An 18,423-nucleotide genomic window follows, 5' to 3' on the forward strand; every position below is an offset into this window, starting at 1 on the left:
TGGCAAACAGCTAATCCACCCACATGTGTTTCCATTCACCCAAGGTGAAATGGATTGCACTTCAGTAAAGTTGGATCCAGGGGCTCCCCAGTGCATGTTCTCAGGCAGGCTTTTTACAGAGGGCCTGGTCGTCCAGAGATTCCCTCTTGTGGTTCAGGGGTCAGGGTGAGTGAGGTGGGAGTAGGCTTGGAAAGGGGGAATGTGCTGGCAAGAACTCACTGTCCTCTCAGTACTGAGCAGGCACCGACACCTGCTTTGGAATAGGACTCTTCTGTTTCAGATACAGAGTACCTACTCTCCAAATATCTAATAACTCAGTCTCCAAACAGGATGAAATCCAAGTGTCCTTAAGCCAGACAGATGTAATAAATAAATGGGGGCAAATCCAAGATCAAGAAAGAATACACGGCAAACGTTATAGCCCATTGCTGCATATGTGTTCTGTCAGAAGGCAGCTGGTATTTGATTCCAGCCGAGTATAAGTGTGTGTCTTACAAGCTTAGAATTGCCAGGTTCTCTAACTGGTAAAGAAACCGAATTTCTACAAGTTTTAAAATGTGAACTAAATAGAATACCTCCCCAAGTAAATAATTAGCGTCAGTTTTACTGTTGCTGGTTGGATTGGCTGGGAAGCAGATTCTGAGAAGAACTGGATGCAGGAAGGGTATTAGTGAGTATGTATGTGCTCAGTATCTGTTGAAGGGAAAGGAAAGGGAAGCCTTGGTACTGGGACAGGCTCAACTGTGATGTGGTCTTCGCACATGGGGATAGCCCCCTTAGACTTGTTACCCTTAGATGCTTTTATGTGTTCACCTGAACCGGCGATAGGATCAGGCTTTCCCAGGTCATGTTGCTGGGGATGCCTGAGATCAGGGGATTATTCAGGAAGGGAAGATGATGAAGGGCTGGGACCTCCTTGGAGAATAGGCCCTTCAGTCTTGAAGAGGGGCCCAGCTACAAACTGTTCTTCACACTGCTCAGGGTCACTTCTGATGCAAGGCCAGAGAGCAGCATGTCCACAGTATGGAGTGCCTCTTCTCTTAGGAGCCTCAGCTCTGCAGCTGGCTTTCAGACTATGATAATACTCATCACTGTCCTCCTAAAATCATTCTGTAGTTCCCTCACTTTCATCAGCTCTGGCAGTCTAAGTGGTTGACCTGTATTACCCGTTTTAATGGAAGGAGTTTGGAGCCCCTGGTCACCATTCCCTTTCCAGACTCAGGTACATGATGAATGATGTCCTTGTCCATGTTTCTAAGTTGGGCAAGGTAGTACCTGACGGAACCCATGTAGACCACAAGGTGGTCTCCTCCTTGAGCTCCTCCAGTGTGGATGCTGACTCTCCATGTCTGTTTAGATTGTGAACACTAATCACCAAAAGTACCCTGATAGCCTCTAGAACTTATAGTTTGATCAGACTCTTCTCTGCCCCCTGGTGGAAGCACTAAATAATCTAGAATTTCAGGGATCAGAAGCATGTATTACCCACTTGGGACCATGACAGTGAAGGTTAAAGGAGTCACTTATTCCTATGTCTTCCCCTTAGTTCCTTAGTTCTTATTTCCATGTATTCTTCCTCCCAGGAGCCAGAACCATGTAAAGGGATTGATTTAAAATGTACACAACATCCTGGAGGTTGGTGCCCCATGTCACACAGAAGCAATTTTGAATTAGTGCTTCCGTTGTGCCCTCATGGGGCTAGTCCCCCATTCTTAGCTTCTGGGCAGTATGGTCTTTGATGTAACTTGTGGATCCCATGGTCATATGGTCTTCTTTGTGTAGCATCTATTATTAAGTGGGCCTCTTGGTCGGATGTGGTGCTCTGTGAGATTCCATGCCAGTGCACTGAACACTCTTCCAGTCCCCAGACACTGGGTTTGCTGATACTAGGTGCGAAACAGGAAAAGTGAATGCCTAGAATATATTCCCTTCTGAAAATGGAATCCCCTTGCCTGTGGGGGCAGAGAAGGGGTCCAGGATGTTGAACTTGTTTCCAAGTGGCTGTATCTTTGTTGGGTGTGTCATATGGCATATGTTGCTGGCATAATGGACACTTATTGGCACTAGTTTCAGGACTGGCATTGGGGGGTGAACTTTGGTTTTTCCTCATTAGTCTCTAGTATTTCACTCTTCACTCATGGACCCATTGCTATAGCAGTAGTATGACCCATAAACAGAGTCTCCCTGTAGTCAGCCCTGTCTTTTGATACCATAATTGGATTAAGTTCCAGGCTTAATGCATGGACCATTATTCCATTAGCTGCTAACATAAGACTTTGAGGTTAACCATGTATGTGAAGTTGGAGATCCAAACCCTGTTTAAACCACAGCAAACGTACTAGTCATTCTTTGGTCATCTAGTTTGATTTGCATGATGTCATGAATAGAATATGCCACTGGGATACTAGGCAAGGTATCCAGAAATTCTGGATTTTTCAGACTACGTTATGATGCAGGGAAGGCTAATCGGCATAGTCTGTGACGAAGGCTGTTCGTGTGGACTGCTGTTTATCCCAGGTGTGTGCACATTGCTTTTAACTCCCTTGTTGGATGTAAAAGCCCTTATTTGCTAGTTCAGTGGCTTTATACAATGCACTTGAAGCCTTGACAGCCTGCTTTAGAAAATTCTTACACAGGCTGAGGTTTCAGCTGTTTAATTCAAGTCATGCTCTGGGGTTTTTCTAGTTTTTCTAGTATCCAGACAAGTGAATTCAGGGGACTACGAGCCTTGGATCCTTCAGATGCTGCTTGTCTCTGCCACTCTCTTGGGATAAAGTTTTTTTTTTTTTGTCCTAAGGTGGGTGAGTTGTGGGTCAGGTTTAGAGCATTCTATTTGTTCTTCTCAACTTGGTCACATTTATTTGCAAGCTAAGAACTGTGCTAAATGCCATATTTGTCTGTTCCAGCTTCCAGAAGCTGTCCATAGCCCTTAGCTAACAAACTGCATCCTGACATCCTTGGGTGTGATTCTGATATCCTTTATTACAAATTTCCCCTTCTCTTTCTCTCCCTTTCTCTCTCTTTCTCTAACTCTCCTATCTCCTCCTAATGAGTAATCTTGTGATTACACTGGGCTTCAGAGGTTCTGAGGATTAAGACATGGACAATTGGTGGTGGGCGAGGAAGCATTATTCTGTCTACCATGACACATTTCTGGGTGTCTTCCATTTGTTTGATTCCCAGGAACATTAGCCATGTATTAAGCAACTCAGAAACTCTGAGGTTGTGTTTTCCTGGCTGCCATCGTGAGGCTGGCACTTAGCATGATAATTGCACACCCTGGCTTTTGACAGTTAAGTGTTGCCACCTGCCTCTGTTCAGGGGATAGTTTGTGAATCATTTCCTAATGTTATCCCTGCCTGAAAGAGGAATGAAACCGTTTCTACTGAATTTTTACATACACCAATAAATATACAAAATACAAGTGTGAATTCTAGTCATGTTCCAAATTCAAGTCTTTTTGCGAAAATAATAACTACTTCTAGCCTCATGGTTTTTTTTTTTAAGTAGGATTTCAGCTGAATGGCGTGGTAAAAAATGATTTCAGTAGTAAGGAAATTGCTTTTAGGGGGGACTGAATATATACAAGCTTATACTCATACCTGTGCCTAGATATTAAAAATCAAAGTGAAATTGACTGAGCTGCTTTCTTTCCCAGCCCCATGTGCATCCATAACTGAGATATCTGTGATTTGTTGATGAAAAGGAACTCACAGAGGCAAATTTGGAAAATCAGCCTTGAGACATTTTCTGAAGTTCAAGCAAGTCACTCAGACCATAATCTCTCTCACTACTGCAAGGAAAAGCTGATAGGACTTTTTCTAATAGTGTGAATATAACCCCACCTATAAGTGAGGCACCTGTGCTGAGGCAGAAATGCAGATCAACACGCACTTCAAGAGACGAATGGAGAGTCCAAATGGTCACAGCAGTGGGGACTGGGCCAGGGCTAAAATCAGAAGCAAGGAACTCCAGGTCTCCCATGTAGGTGGCACGAACCCAACCACTTGAGCTGTCCCTGCTGCCTCTGGGGGAGGCTAGTACTCCTGGGTGTTAGTAGGCCTCTGGCAGCTGACAGTAAGAGCTGAATCCAGGGCCAGGAGCCTCATAATCATTATCTTAACCACTAGGTCAAGCACCTGCCTTAACATAACATAATGTATCCTGTGCTCCCAGACTCAGCCAGTAATTCTAGCATATATATATAATATTAATATATTATTAAATAATTATTAACTAATATATATTATTTTAAAATGAGCTTTCTTTCAAGCAAGTCAGAAACTTTTATAAATGACTGAAGAAAGGAAATAGAAATTCCATCTAGGGAGAAATAAAAGGTTTGCATACTTTTGTTCAAGTGGTTACAAATTTGATTTTGGAATCAACCTATGGGAATATTTTGTTGTGTCTATATTTTTTCATGACATGCATATCAAAGATAAGGTTGTTTGCCAGTTTTGTTTTTTAATATGTAAACATCTAACAATAAGTAGGTGAATAACCACTTTTTCATTCTGACCACTGGCAGTATGAGACTAAGATTTCCTTTGTTTAAACTGTGGGTAATTAAAATTAGTGAACCCAAATGACCATTCTAAGGTTAAATATTTATCATTTAGCTAATATGCATTTATCAATCATTTAACAATGCATATTTCACAAAGTCCCAGAATATAAATCTTTCTTTCACACCTTTGACACATATCTTTCAAGACAGAAAAATATATGTGGTTTTAAAAAGTAGGAAATAATGGTCAAAGCTGTATAGATGAGTAAGCAATTATTTTAGATATTTTGGAAATTAAAAAGAAAACACCAATATTCTGGACTTTTCCTTGATCTGTTCAGTTAGCTGCTGTTTCCTCATTTATTCTACTCTATTCTAAGCACTAGAAAATAGCTGGGGAATATAAAGATAAATAAGACATTGTTCCTGACATAAACAAGTTTAGAAAATAATCATCAAAGCATTAAACATAATGTAGAAGTTATTACCATGTAATTAACTTACTTTGTGCTAAGAGCTTTACATGAATAATCTCATTTATTCTTCAGTGTGTTCACTGTTCTTTACGCCCCTACTCACTTGTGTGCTCACTTCGCTCTGAATCAGTTTAGATTCCTGCTCCATGCCCGGCTCCCTTGGGTTTCTCTTTGTCTCTTCCCAGAACTCACCTGGAAAATCCTTGTGAAACTGCATACCCTTGATCCTACACGCCTGTCCAGTGTGACACAGTACTTGGTCTGGGGAACATGCATACCATGCTTACTTCTGTTTCCTTAAATTCATGGCCACTCTGAGTGGTATTTCCAGAGTCCCTCTAATCTCCTGGAAAACGATTTCATACCAACTCCTGTCCCCTCTGATTTCCAGTATCTTAGCAGAGTGAAGAGAAAGTAGATGTCAGAAGTCAACACCCTCCATGAGATCAATGCAGCTGTCTGGCTGTGTTACTATCCTGTTCGGTTCTTTATTCTAGCTCAGGGCAAGCCCCTCTGGACACCAGATAGCCCCTATGTTCTCTGTCCAAGGACTTCCATGTAGCAGTTGCTTCATTTTTTCTCCTGCTCATTAAGTTTTCTCTATTGAGTCAGCACTGTTGGCATATAACCAAGCTGCTATTTCTCTTGACTTAAATTCTGCTTTCTTTGCTAGCTACTGCTCTGCTGACAACAGAATCCTTTGGAAGAGTTGTGCATTTTTGTTTTAATTTTTAAAAAGATTTATTTATGGTGTCACTGCTGTGGCATAGCAGGTTATGCACCTGGAGTGAGGACATTTCATATGGGTCCCAGCTCAAGTCCTGGCTAGTCCACTTCTTATGCATCTTAAAAAAACAAAAAAGGACAAAAGGTCTATTTGTTTGAAAAGGGGGAAAGACAGGAAAAATGAAACAGAAAGAGACAGGAGAAAATAATTTTCTGTTTTTTGGTTCACCTTCCAACTAGTCACAACAGCAAGATCTAGGACAGAATGCAGCCTGCAGCTCGATCTTGTTTTCCCACATGGGAGGCAGAACCCCAAGGACTTGGCCTAACTCTTCTGCCTTTTCAGGTACATTACAGGAACCTGGATTAGAAGAGGAACAGCACAAGTAGAATGTGCTTGGAAATGACTGCTTGAATAAATAACACACAAAAGCACACATACACCAAACCGCAGAAAACACTGTGAGGGGGAAATTAGGATTACATTTTATAGCTGCTCGGGTCGAGATCCTCATGATCTCAGCTGCACTTCCATCTGTTGGCAAATTCTTGCTTCTTATTTCCCTTGACCCTGCAAAGGAAACACATTCTACACAAAGTCCATTTGTTTCCTGACCTGCAGAACCCCCAACACCATGTCATGGTGCTCTCTCTTAGCTGTCTCCTCTTGATTCCTTAGCTCTCCCAAGCAGCTGCTGTCCACGCAATTCCTGATGGTCTTGTCTGAGGTTGTTGCTTTGAAGCGCTCATCATGGTGGACAACTTCCAGACTTGGATCATGCATTCCTTTAGATAGAGGAACCTTGCAGCAAGCCTCTCCCTGGGGTGGGGTGAAGGCAGAAGCCAGGGGAGGCTGGCGGGACCTTCATTCTCAGCATGTCAAAGCAACAGTCTTTGGGATATCATTTTCTGAACCCCAGCAACACCTTTTCTTTCATTGAGTTGTTGAAGAAAAAAAATAGTGTGATCCTCGATCCTTCTTCTTATATCCTGGGAACATCTGTCAGCAAGTATTATTGGTTTTGCCTTGCAGTACATCTAAAAATCTGGCTGTTGTTTGCTACTCGCAGTGTTAACTTTTGGTTCAAGGTGCTCTCAGCTCATCTGACCTTCTGCAACCACTGTATTTGAAACTGCATCCCCTTCTGAATACATTTAAGTGAGGTTCAGAGGCTCTATGACCAGTGCACTTCCCAAAATTTCAATACTATAGATTTTAACTCTTTTTTTCGTATTATTCACTTCCTTGAATTTCTCCAGTTTGTTCAGATATTCATATCCCTAATGTCTGGATGCTCATAGCAGGATCTTTTTTTTTTTTAAGATTTATTTTTATTATTATATTTTTAAATTGGAAAGGCGGATATACAGAGAGGAGATACAGAGAGGAAGATCTTCCGTCTGATGATTCATTCCCCAAGTGAGCGCAACAGCCGATGCTATGCTGATCCGAAGCCAGGAGCCTCTTCCGGGTCTCCCACGCGGGTGCAGGGTCCCAAAGCTTTGGGCTGTCCTCGACTGCTTTCCCGGGCCACAGGCAGGGAGCTGGAAGGGAAGCGGGGCTGCCAGGATAGAACCGGCGCCCATATGGGATCCAGGGCGTGCAAGGCGAGGACCTTAACCACTGTGCCACCGCGCCGGGCCCCATAGCAGGATCTTAACAACTGTTAGTTGAGTGGATTAATAATTCATCACAAAATGCTATGAGGCAGTTAAGCACTCACTCACTTTCGACATGAAGAAACCGAGGTTCAGGAAGTTGAAGCAGAAATCAAAGCAGACAGTGAGTGTGTTGGAACACGGACAAGGTCCCTTTCACTCTCAAGTCCGGTGCCTTAAAACAATACACCATTTGGGTTTGGATCCTAGCTCATGCTTCTCCTTTGCAACTCAGCCTCAATGATCATAATTTAAAGAAGTTCTGTAATTACAAAGCCCAATGTTCCCCACATGCTTTGAGGGCAGTGCCCTGTCTAATCATTGCTTGGCCGTTCCACCAAGCCGCTCCTGGGCCCACGTGCTGTGGAATCTCCAGACTGGATTAGGTTAGCAAAGTGTTTCTTCATCATCTTAAATTCACCTGTTCTGAAATATAGACTTGGGAAACTATAGTAAGTCACAGAGATGCCAAAGTAGACACTTTAAAATTCAGACTCTGATGTATGTTCTTTAGTTACAGGAAAGCTCTTACTCCACCTGTTTAGTATTTCTTTAGACATAATTTTTTTTTAATTTGGTCAGATTCACTCAGCTAATAATTATGAAACAATTTCTGTGGCTGAAGCTCTATTTCAGGCACTAAGTGAATAAAGCAGACATATTCTTGCCCTCAGAGGGCTTACATACTAGCTAGGGGAAAACAAAAACATCACATCCAGTAATAAATTAATGTATCGTATGACAAAAAGTACCGTGGAAATAAAGTTGGGAAGCTGACTGCCAAGTAATGAGTAGGACTCTTGCTTAAGGATATAAAGTAAATTCCTGAGAAGGGGCATTCATGATTACTGTTGGCCTCTGTCACACTGGCACTTAGACACGTGGTGAGCAGAGGATAAGCAATGTGTGACTACTGCGGGAATAAAGGAAGGAGACAAGGTGAAGAAAAGCCCAGGTTGGAGCTGACTGCTGTAATCAGGTGACAGCTGACAGTGGCTTGACACAGGGAGAAGGCTGGCAGATGAGAGAAGAGATCCGAGGCTGGGGCCATGGAAGGCAAGTCTTTGGCTTGATCACCACAATTCGGAAGCTGGAGTGGCAGATTTGGGGGCCAAAGTGAAGTTTCCTCAGGAACTCAGTCAAGTCTCTGTGTCTCCTGCTGCCCATCTCTGGTTCCCCAGAACCCCGCAGGGCTGAGTTTCCAAGGAAAACCATGCAGAGTCAATGGACTGTGGCAAAAAGCGGCGCTGCTTCCCCTCCTCCTGCTTCCTGGCCAGACACAGAGGCCTGCAGTGTCCACCGGCGCCCCTCTTAGTCCTGGAATAAGAGGAAGCGTGACATGGCCTGGCAAGGCTTTTTCCTTCAATTTGATGTGAGACACTTGAATTTTAGAAGGTGAAAGATGATTGAAGGCAGTAAAGCCAAATAATAGTGTTTGTTGTATATTTCTGATGATGACAACAGCTTGAAATGATCAACTGTCCAGCACGCATTCCTGTGCGTGGTTTGTCAAGGCAGTCAGATCTGGAGAAAAGCATCACAGTTCCTATCCTGCCTGATCTCTTGCACGCAAACTTGACCACAGAAAAGCTGCGCCAAGTCTTGTAATTTGAAACAACACACAATCACCAAGTGATCAAAAATACGGAATAAACCTACTCAGAAAAGACTGTTGTGGGTTATAGTAGCAGTTAGAGGAGATAACTTGATGTAAGATAGAAAAAAAAATCCATGGCGTTAAAAAAAGGCAGTGGCATTTCTTTAGCATTGTAAATGTTACACATTTCTGCTTTCTAAATCTGCAAGATTCTTTCAGCAAGTTTGGGAAAGCAATATCCACGGAAATGTTACATTTTTCAGGGTTTGTAGTTCATTCTCCTTTTACTCTTCTAAATATAATCCTGCTCATTTGCATGCTAATCCCCCCAATGCTTTGTAATTTCACAAGGCCTGGCGACAAGTCTCAGTTCTATACTTGAAGAAGAAAGCGAAGATGTTTCAGGTGTGCCTTTTGGCACAGTCTTTCTTTTCCCCATGCTTTGCAAAAAGACAACAGGGAGGTGACCTTTTCTTGGCATTTCTGCTCCTTGCCTTAGCATCACAGAAACGGAGACTGCCCTTGACAGTGATGGCTGCATTCATTCTGCCTATGCAGGGGAGTGTTGGTGTGTGTGTGTGTGTGTGTGTGTGTGTGTGTGTGTAGGGGGCGGGGGTGTGACTGTCAGTGTGCCCTTCAAGTGGCCAGGCAGCTTATGGAAAGGCCACCCTGGAGTACAACGTACCCTCCTCCACGCATGCCTCATATAGCTCTACTGCAAGTGAGCCTCCAAGTTAATGATAAGATGTCCACAAGTGTGGTCAGAGCACTGCCTTACAGAATCCTAGCGGACTCGGGCATTCCTAGTGGCAGATACAGAATTCTATTTCTTGGGGCATTAGGATTGACAACTGGGGAGTGCAGATGGCAGGGAATTAAAGGGAACTTATGAATTTTGCACAGCAAGGCATTTCTTTGTTATTTAAATGGTGCGTTTGGGATTGTTTTTCAGAAATCCTAACACCAACCACCACCACCACCTTGACTCCACCCACACTGCGCTCTCCAAGTTGGTTTCTCTTGTCTGTTTGCTTTGCACAGGTGCCTTGAAGGACTGCGTATTTCAGGGTTGAAAAGCCACGTGTTTGTTCTTGCAAATGTCTATAAGACATTTGTCTGTAGACCTTTGTCTATCAGTCTAGTGTAAACTAAACCCAGGATTCTGAGTAGCACAGGCGGTCGAAGCAGACGGGGCTACTGCAGTGCCACAAAAAAAAAAAAAAAAAAAAAAAAAAAGCCACGGCTGCACATTAACGCGCCCTCCACCACAGGTGCTCTCTGTTTTATTCAGTGCAAATGCGCGTTCTCTGATTCTGACTGGTGGAGTTTCCTTGCACAATACTACTTGGAGAATATTGTAAAAATACAATCATGCTCACTGATACCATGCCCTTGGCAGCCCTTGAAAAGCCAATGACGGCTTGACAGTTTCTAACAGATCTTTTCACGATGGGGGGACGCCGAGGAGGCGGGTCGGGGTGCCGGTGGTCCGAGTAGCAAGGCTTACACCACCCACACCGCCTTCGGCCTTAACAAAGGCGGAGACCTCGGCTTTCGGCCCGCGCCGTGGTGGAGCACAGCGGGCTCCCGGAGACAAGTCCCGAGTCCTCTCCTTTCTAAAACCTGGGTGCAGTGGGTGGGACAGCGGGCGGGGAACCAGTCGGAGGCGCCGGCGGGTGGACTGTGGTCCTGGAGGCCGGGAGCGCGACGCGGGTCCGCGCCCAGCCCCGGAGCCGCAGCGTCCCCGCCCCGAGGAGCCTCCTCGCGCCCTCTGGTGGCTCTGGAGCAGGCTGGCCGCGCGGGCCTCGCCCGTCTGCCTTGAGAAAGGCAAGAAAAAGGCAAAGTGGGTGAGGCCGATGCAAAGAGGAAAATCAATAGGAATAAGAACGAGGGGAGGAGCCGCCGATCAGCCATTCTTGTCTGACGGGGTCCCAGCTGGCACAGCAAGAGAAAAACCACCCCGCAGCCCGGAGCTGGGCGTGAAGGCTGGCGGGCGGGGGCGAGGAGGGCACGGCGGAGATTTACTATTGTCTGGCAGCCGCGGCGCAGGCCGCCAGGGGGGCGGAGGCGCGGGGAGGCGGCGGCCGCGGCCAGCGCACCACTCGCTCCACCTGATCTCCGGCTCCGTGCGCCGAGGACGCAGCGCGCGAGCGGGCGGGCGCACGAGAAGCAGGCAGGGAGGCCGCCGCCGCAGCTGCAGCCGCCGCCGCCACCATGTCCTACCAAGGCAAGAAGAACATCCCGCGGATCACGGTGAGTCCCGGCGCCGCCGCTGCCCTCCCTTGCTACCCGCCACGCCGCGCTGCGGACGCGGACCGCACGGATCCCTCCGGACTTCCCTGGCTGAGTCCCCCGGAAAGGCTGGGGACCCGCCGTCTCGGCAAAATAGGGGGAACAGTGGTCATTTTCGCCGGCGCGCCGGGCGCCACCCAAACCGAATGACCCTGGGGCTTGGGCGAAAGAAAACAAAGAAGAAACCCAGACCATGGCGCCGAGAATTTGGGATGGTTTGTCCTTTCCCACCGCCGGCAGCTCCGTTAGCGCGCCCCGGCTGAATTCCCCTGCCCTGTCCGGGTGTCGGCGGGCGCTGCCTAGGCGGAGGTGTGCCTTTTTTTTTTTTTCCCCAAGGATCCTTTCGGCCACAGGGAGTGACTAGGTGACACCTTTCCCCGGGGTGCTTGTCTGCCCGACCGCGCCCCTCTCCTTGCCCGGGCCCCGTGGCTCTGTCCCTCGCACCGGGACGGTGTGATGGAGTGCATGAATCTCCCGTCCTCACCCCGAGTCTCCACCGCATCCGCACCTTGCCTGCATTCACTGGGACTGGACACCTAACGTGGCTGCAACGGGAATTGGAACGATCAAGTCCCTCTATCCCCCTACCCCCAACATTCTCCGTGTCATTTCTCTCTCTCATTCCAAGACTGAGTTTTTAAATCCGGAATTTTGTTTGCGGTCAGAGGCACAAGCTGTGTGCACCCCACGCCCCCTGGCATTGTGTTGGAGACCCAGCCCTGCATGGCTGGCAGTGCCAGGAGGACAGGGCGTGCTCCTGTGGCCGGGCAGAGAGAGACCCTGCCTTTACCGGCTCCAGAAGCCTCCTCTGCCCCGCGTCCAGCAAGGCATTCACCCAGGCAAGGTATCCCGCCTCAGTCTGGCGTCCCTCGGTAATGTACTGAAGGGATGCTCTGCAAATTGTAGCGATTCGGTACAGGCTGGAGTGGATATTAAAAAAAAAAAGTCCAAATTGTTAGTCTAGCTGCACAGTCATGACAATTATGCTTTGTCTGTGGAGAGTAGGGTGTGTGTGTGTGTAGTGTGGGAATGGGTGGCTACTCCATCTTTGCAAGGCGAACAAAGGAAAGGATCAGCTGGCTCTGGGAAGCTCTGCAGTTGCCCCAGGACAAAGTGTTACCTGCCACCTTACTAGGACCTGCAGGTTTTACTGTGGGCATCGGTCTGTTTGCACTTGTTCCTTATGCCTGGCACATCCTAGGCATTTGCAGTTGCCCAGAGGACCTTCTGCTGGCTCTTGCCGCCCGTGCACTTCATTGTCAAGTGTTTTCTTGTTGCAGCATCACACCTTTTTCATGTACCTGAGCATTCCATGTGAATGTGCCTGACCCCTACCAGCTGTCCAGCTTCTCCAGGGTAACAAATGCTCCTTAAGAGACAGAGTTGCGATTGCTAGGAATGTTTTTGGAGGGGGAACTGTGAGGGCAGGTATAAAAGCTTTGAGAATTTAAACTGGTCCTTACCTATCACTAGCTGATACCACTCGCTTCACATCATCAGAGAAGGTTTGCTGGACTTTTACAATGTATGGTGTATTTCCGGTGCAAATTTTCCATGCAAAAAGCTGTGGAAGGTATCACTAAATAAATAGAAAAAGAAGAAGAAAGAAAGAAAAGGGCAAGCGGGACAAAAGCTCAGTTTGACACTTATTGCCCTGACCCGGGAGAATGAAGCCCAGCTCCTGGGTTACTACATGCCTATACAAGCCACTTGCTCCTGACTCCAGGATGCATCTGCTCAATGCTTTTGTGGGGATAAACAGCACTGACATCCCTCCCCACTCATGCTTAGGCTGCAAGGATGCTTCTTGCGGTTTCAGCCTGTGCCATGCATTGAGGACCACACCCATTCTTCTAAATTTCATTGAACCCAACTTTAAGGAAACATAGGGAAATTTAGCCTTGGCAACATGCTTTGGGAGCCCAGTTAGGGTGCTTGTGCTGTGGTCTCAGGGTTCACAGGAGGAACCCCTTTGTTCAGGTGATCCCCCCTGGGGCACAGCCTTCATTTTCAGCGTGGCTTCCATCCTTTCTCTCGGTGCATGGGGCGTGGTGCTGCAGTGCCGCCTCAGCCGCCAAGCGGGAGGCCGGGGTTCCAGCAGATGTCACAGGAGTGGGTAGTGATTGCAGATTTCTTCCAACCAGGCTGTCTTGCATTTATTGTCAAAAGCCAGGAGGCACGGCAGGAGGGGATGTTGGTCTTTGGGGATAAGGAATTCATGTGCAGATTTTTCTCATGGGTTGTAAATTGTTATGAATGAAGATTCCATTTTAGAATACAGTATTTTGGAGCATCTGCATCCTTACAGGTTGTTGAACTATCCCTAAATATAGTTGAAAATGTGAAAGGACACAGGAAGATGGGTACAGAAAATACTGTTGACAATGTAAATATAATGTATATCCCCTACTGTCAAAATTCTAGTGCGTCTTTAAATGGTATTGTTAGGGAGTTTGAATTTAAGCCCCTCTGCCTTCTCCCGGTTTCTTTCTGTGAAGGCTGCCCCACCCAATAGCTGAAGTGTCACTATAATCTGGTGACTGACGGGGGCAGTCTTTCATGGCCTTGTACCCTTTCCCTCCCTAGGCACCAGCCTCTGCCACTGTTTTGGGGCCAGAGTAGGTTTTTGGCGACACCTTACCCATGCCACCCTGGCACCCCACCTGTTTTGGGTTCTCTGCTGGTTCTGAGAATCGACCTGTCATTATTCCTACTCAGGTCATCTTGTGAATCCACCTGTGTTACCTTGACACTACAGCCTGCTTTAAACATCAGAAGCTGGCTGCTCCGGATGGGTCAGCCGATGAGCAGAGGCCACGGCATCTGCTCCTGGCATACACATACCCAGTAATATCAGTTAAATGAATGAATGAATCCCTGGTCATAATAGCTCATACCTGTTGAATGTTGATTGTGCATCGTGTTATTATGCTACATGTTTGACATGCCTTGTCTCATTTAATCCTTGACTCCTTGCCAGAGAGATGCAAGGATGATCCCTGTTTATAGATTAAGTCAGTTGTGCTTGTTTCTGAGGTCTGAGATGCAGTGTTAGAGGCAGAGCTCACAACTACACTCCTAACGGAGTCATGGTGCCTGCTGCTTGTCCCCCAGCCTCTGCTCTTGTTGTCACTGTTGGCCTTGGCAGACCCTGGTGTTAGAGATGGCCTCCACTCTTTGTAGGACCTGTGAGGCAAGATTTTTTTCCCCTGCTCCTGTCAATAAACCTCATAAAGTGATTCCTCTTCCCTTTTAGAGCAAGCAGATGCAAGCATGGTTTTTGGAATGGTTGTGACCATGATTGGTGTTGAAGGTAGAAAGCTTTGATAGTTACAATGCTTGCTTTCTTGTTGATGTTAGCTAAAACCTGAAGGTGGCCGCAGGAGTGGGCAGTGACCTGACACTCAGATTCTGGTGTGTGGCCTGTCTTTTCCTATTATAGTCCTGACACACAGGATTTCACAGTTCATTAAATTCAAACACTGGCCGGCAATGTCAGACTCACAGTGAGAATCTTGGAGCAGAGCTGGAGGTTAAACCCAGATCTTACCCAACTCAAAGCCAAAGCTGCCCTGGCATAGCTGCTGCCTCCCCGAGGCACGCGCAAGCTGTGAAAGTTGTGGCGAAAGAGTTCCAGAATTCTCTTTAGGAGTCACATTGCAGAGAACCACCAGTTGGGTTTCTGTAAATAGCGTCTTGCAGAGGATGCATTTCTGATGCATTTAAGGTTGGGTTATCTGACGTGTTTGGGAATTGCTGAAGATGCATCTTCAGGAATACAACTTAGACAGTTCAGTCCTGGGCATGTTAGTCAGAGCCCTGGGATCTCAGGTGAAAGGATGGGATGCGAACATTATGGGTACCATGAGAAGTTGTTGTCTCTATCTGGGAAGGTGAAGGGATCTTGTGAATGGAAGACACAATGGCTTTGGCAACAGATCAGGTGGTCTAGAAGTATGCTAGGATCTGGGGAGGAGAACAGGGCAGGGCTATGCATACCACTTGTTTCAATAGCAGTCACTTCAGAGGGGAAATGTTAGGAGGTGGAAGGTTGGAATTTGAGAGACCATAGAAAGGGGAGTCACCCCAAACCAGCCCTATTGATAGAAGGCATCTCAGAAGGGACATTCCAAAGTCAAAGACATCAGAAAAAAAAAAATCAAACATTTAGGCATGGGCTTTAGGTGAATCTCACTTGTTTCCTTCCAGTGAGCCAATGGGAAACAAGTAAGAAAGACCCTGGACCGAGAAGAACATTCTCCCCTGATTTTTTTTGACGCTTCTCTTTCTCTCTCTCTCTCTCTCTCTCTCTCTCTCTCTCTCTCTCTATCTATCTCCCCCTCTCTCCCCCTCTCTCTCAAGTCAAATTCTGATTTCGTGTATGGAAATAGACTCCTCTACCGGAAAACAGATTAGTTAGAATACAGTCAGTCCCTCAGTGGGATTCTTTTGGGTCCCAGTCCCCATGTGAGTATGTAAACTATTTCTCTGGAGGAAAAGTTCTTTTGTTAATTGGTCTATAGGGATGCCAGAGTTAAGAAAGATAAGAACTGTTAGAGTGGAGCAGTCATGAATAATAGCTCAATGTTTTCAGTACTTCAACACAAGCTACGCGGATTATCTTAACTCTTAAGGCTATGGTTATTGAATCTATTAGTTTTTAGCTTTACGTTTATGTTTGTTTTAATTGAAATGGAAGAGAGAGACAGAATCAATCTGCCATCCTCTTGTTTACCCCCAAATACCCACAGCACCCAGGACTAAATCAGAATGAAATCAGGAACCCAGAACTCAGTGTGAGTCTCCCATTTGGATGGGAGAAGCCTAAGTCCTTGGGCTGTCACCTGCCACTCCCTGGGTGTACATTTTAGCAGGAATATGTGTGAAAAGTGAGTGGATGGAACTCCAGCAGGGGTTATGGGCATCCCAAGCAGTGCCTTAACCATTGCACCAAATACCCACCCTCTTGCTGTAATGAATCACCATTTTACCTTTTGGAGAGAGGTTTGGGGGCGTAAGTGACTTGACTGAAGAACCAAAGGCTCAGAAAGAATAAAGTACTTGACAGCTAATCAAGCCAGATTCTGGGATGCACAGATTTATGTGTGCAGGGGCCTGTCCTCTTCAGCTGTCCACACTTCTTAGTTCACACATGTGGTCATTGCTCACAAGGAGTGGGGGTGGTCTGGCCAAACCTCCCATACCCCTGCTGGACAACTGAGTGTATGTCCTGCTAGCAGTTAGTCATGCATTGCTCCTGCCAGCCGCTTGAGTTAACTTTTCTGGCTTCTGTCCAGAATGTGTGAATGCAGGGCAGAAAACTAGAAGCTGTTCTTCTGCCTTAAGTTTAGATTTGGGTCCACCACCATTTCTGACTCTGTCCACACCCCTTTCCCAGAAACTAGGTGCCAGGCCCCTTCTTAACAGTCAGCCAAGCAGAGAAGCGTTTACAGGACACACCCAGTACCCTAAGTCAGATGGGAAAATTGTTTGCACAGCTGAAATTTGAGGACACATTGCTCCCTTGCCTGTGGAAGTGTTGGACAGGAGCTCTAAGGATCAATTGACGCACGATTCTTAAAGAAAGGAGTTCTTCTGGTGAATACGCCAAAGGAGCTTGCATGTGTTTTATCATGCAGTGTGAGGGAGAGAACCCTGGAGGGAGCACCAACGTGTTGTGGTTCAGGCCTGTCCTTACCTCTCATTTATTTACTCGAGATCCTGGGCAAGCTGTTATGATCCCTCTCATACTCACATCAGTACAATAAAGATGTTGAACTAGATGATCCCCAAAGTGGCTGCGAGTGCCTGGAACCCTGTTCTAAGCAGTTCTTCCAAGGCAGAGAGAGCTGGAAGAAAGGGGATGTAGCAGCACATGCTGCCTACAGTGCAGCAGGAACGGCCAACATCTGTGTTGGGAAGAAGAGAGTTACATTGATTTTTACCCTAAAAACTCCAGCCTTGTTCTCATCCACAGAATGGGTTTTGTGTATAGTTGTGCAGAAGAGAAATGGAATAATGTTGATTGATCAGTCTTTTCCTTAGCAAAGCTTTAGTGCTGATGAAAGTGGATATTAGTTAAAGTAACACCGTGATTCACTTGCTGTCATATTCAGTCGCTGTTTTGGATGCGGCTACGTTTGATAAGGGCACAGAAGCAGCAATTGTCCTAAACCTAGACCACTCAAACAACCAGGCAAAGACACAGTAGACAACTCCATGTCTCTGTGTGCTCACCAAGTTCTCGTCAACGCTTCCTGCCAGTGTTACAGGTGATGGCTGACATCCAACGGAAATAACGATGTACCCCTTGAGGCCTAATAATGCTATGGCTATTCCATGAAGATAAAACTGGTCTTTGTTTTGTTACCACTGAATCTCCAGCACTTTGGCTAGCACATATAAGGCCCTCTGTAAATATTTGTTGAATGATTGGGCATATTTAACAATTATTTGAGAGAGAGATGATCTGAAAGTATGCAGATTTGTTCTTGTATATCTTCCTCTCATCCATTTGCAACTTTTTAGAACATTAATTTTTAGGACTTAAAAGCCTGTCTCTAAGACACTGGGATCCCTGGGCCAAGAGAAGCATGGCAGTACATTAGCAGAACAAGGAAGTTATTGTTTTCCGGGACCTGACCTAGGCAAATGTGCCAGGGTGCTCATCTATCATTTCTACTTCTTTCTTCTCTGGCCACCCTGCATCTGGGGCTCGTTCTGAGCTTATATCAGAGACCTTCATGTTTGCCTGCAAGCAGACACATCAGTTCTTTTACTGCAAATGGTTTAAGAGGATGAATGTAGGATTATGTCTTCTTCCAAACAGAGGAAATTACCATTCTCACTGTTTGAACCAGGATGCAACGTAGATCTTCACAGAAGCTTCTTTCTGCCTCTGCACAGAAACCACAGTCATTAAAGTTATTAGCGGCAATTAGACAGGGCAGTCTTCATTTGTGCAGCAAATTCAGCGTTCTAGGAATGGGGGTTAGGGAGCAGCTCATAACTCTTTGTTTGCCTTTGAGGACTGGCTATTTAGATGGAATGTTTTATACTGATGTGTGTATTCTCTCAGATGTTCAGTGTGTCACTCTGCTGTACTCGTCAGCTTTCTCAGGACTTGTATTTTGTTCTATTCTCTTTTAAAAAATAATTATAAA

The 18,423-nt window shown here is 46.1% G+C and overlaps 1 protein-coding gene across 3 annotated transcripts in view; it reads left to right on the forward strand.

Moving 5' to 3' along the window:
* DPYSL3 (dihydropyrimidinase like 3) overlaps positions 1 to 18,423 on the forward strand; it is a 101,593-nt gene that overhangs the window by 36,707 nt on the left and 46,463 nt on the right. The window contains exon 1 of one of the 3 annotated variants that reach the window (XM_040976025.1): positions 11,042 to 11,221. The exons of the other annotated variants lie outside the window; for them this stretch is intronic. Within the exon in view, the coding sequence (XP_040831959.1) occupies positions 11,183 to 11,221 (39 nt within the window). The 5' untranslated portion in view covers positions 11,042 to 11,182. Of the gene's footprint in view, positions 1 to 11,041; positions 11,222 to 18,423 lie in introns of those variants that run through there. 3 annotated transcript variants of the gene reach the window in all.

This window comes from Ochotona curzoniae, unplaced genomic scaffold (genome assembly GCF_017591425.1).
Source record: "Ochotona curzoniae isolate NIBS_2020 unplaced genomic scaffold, NIBS_Ocur_1.0 contig_1, whole genome shotgun sequence".
NCBI classification, from domain to species: domain Eukaryota; kingdom Metazoa; phylum Chordata; class Mammalia; order Lagomorpha; family Ochotonidae; genus Ochotona; species Ochotona curzoniae.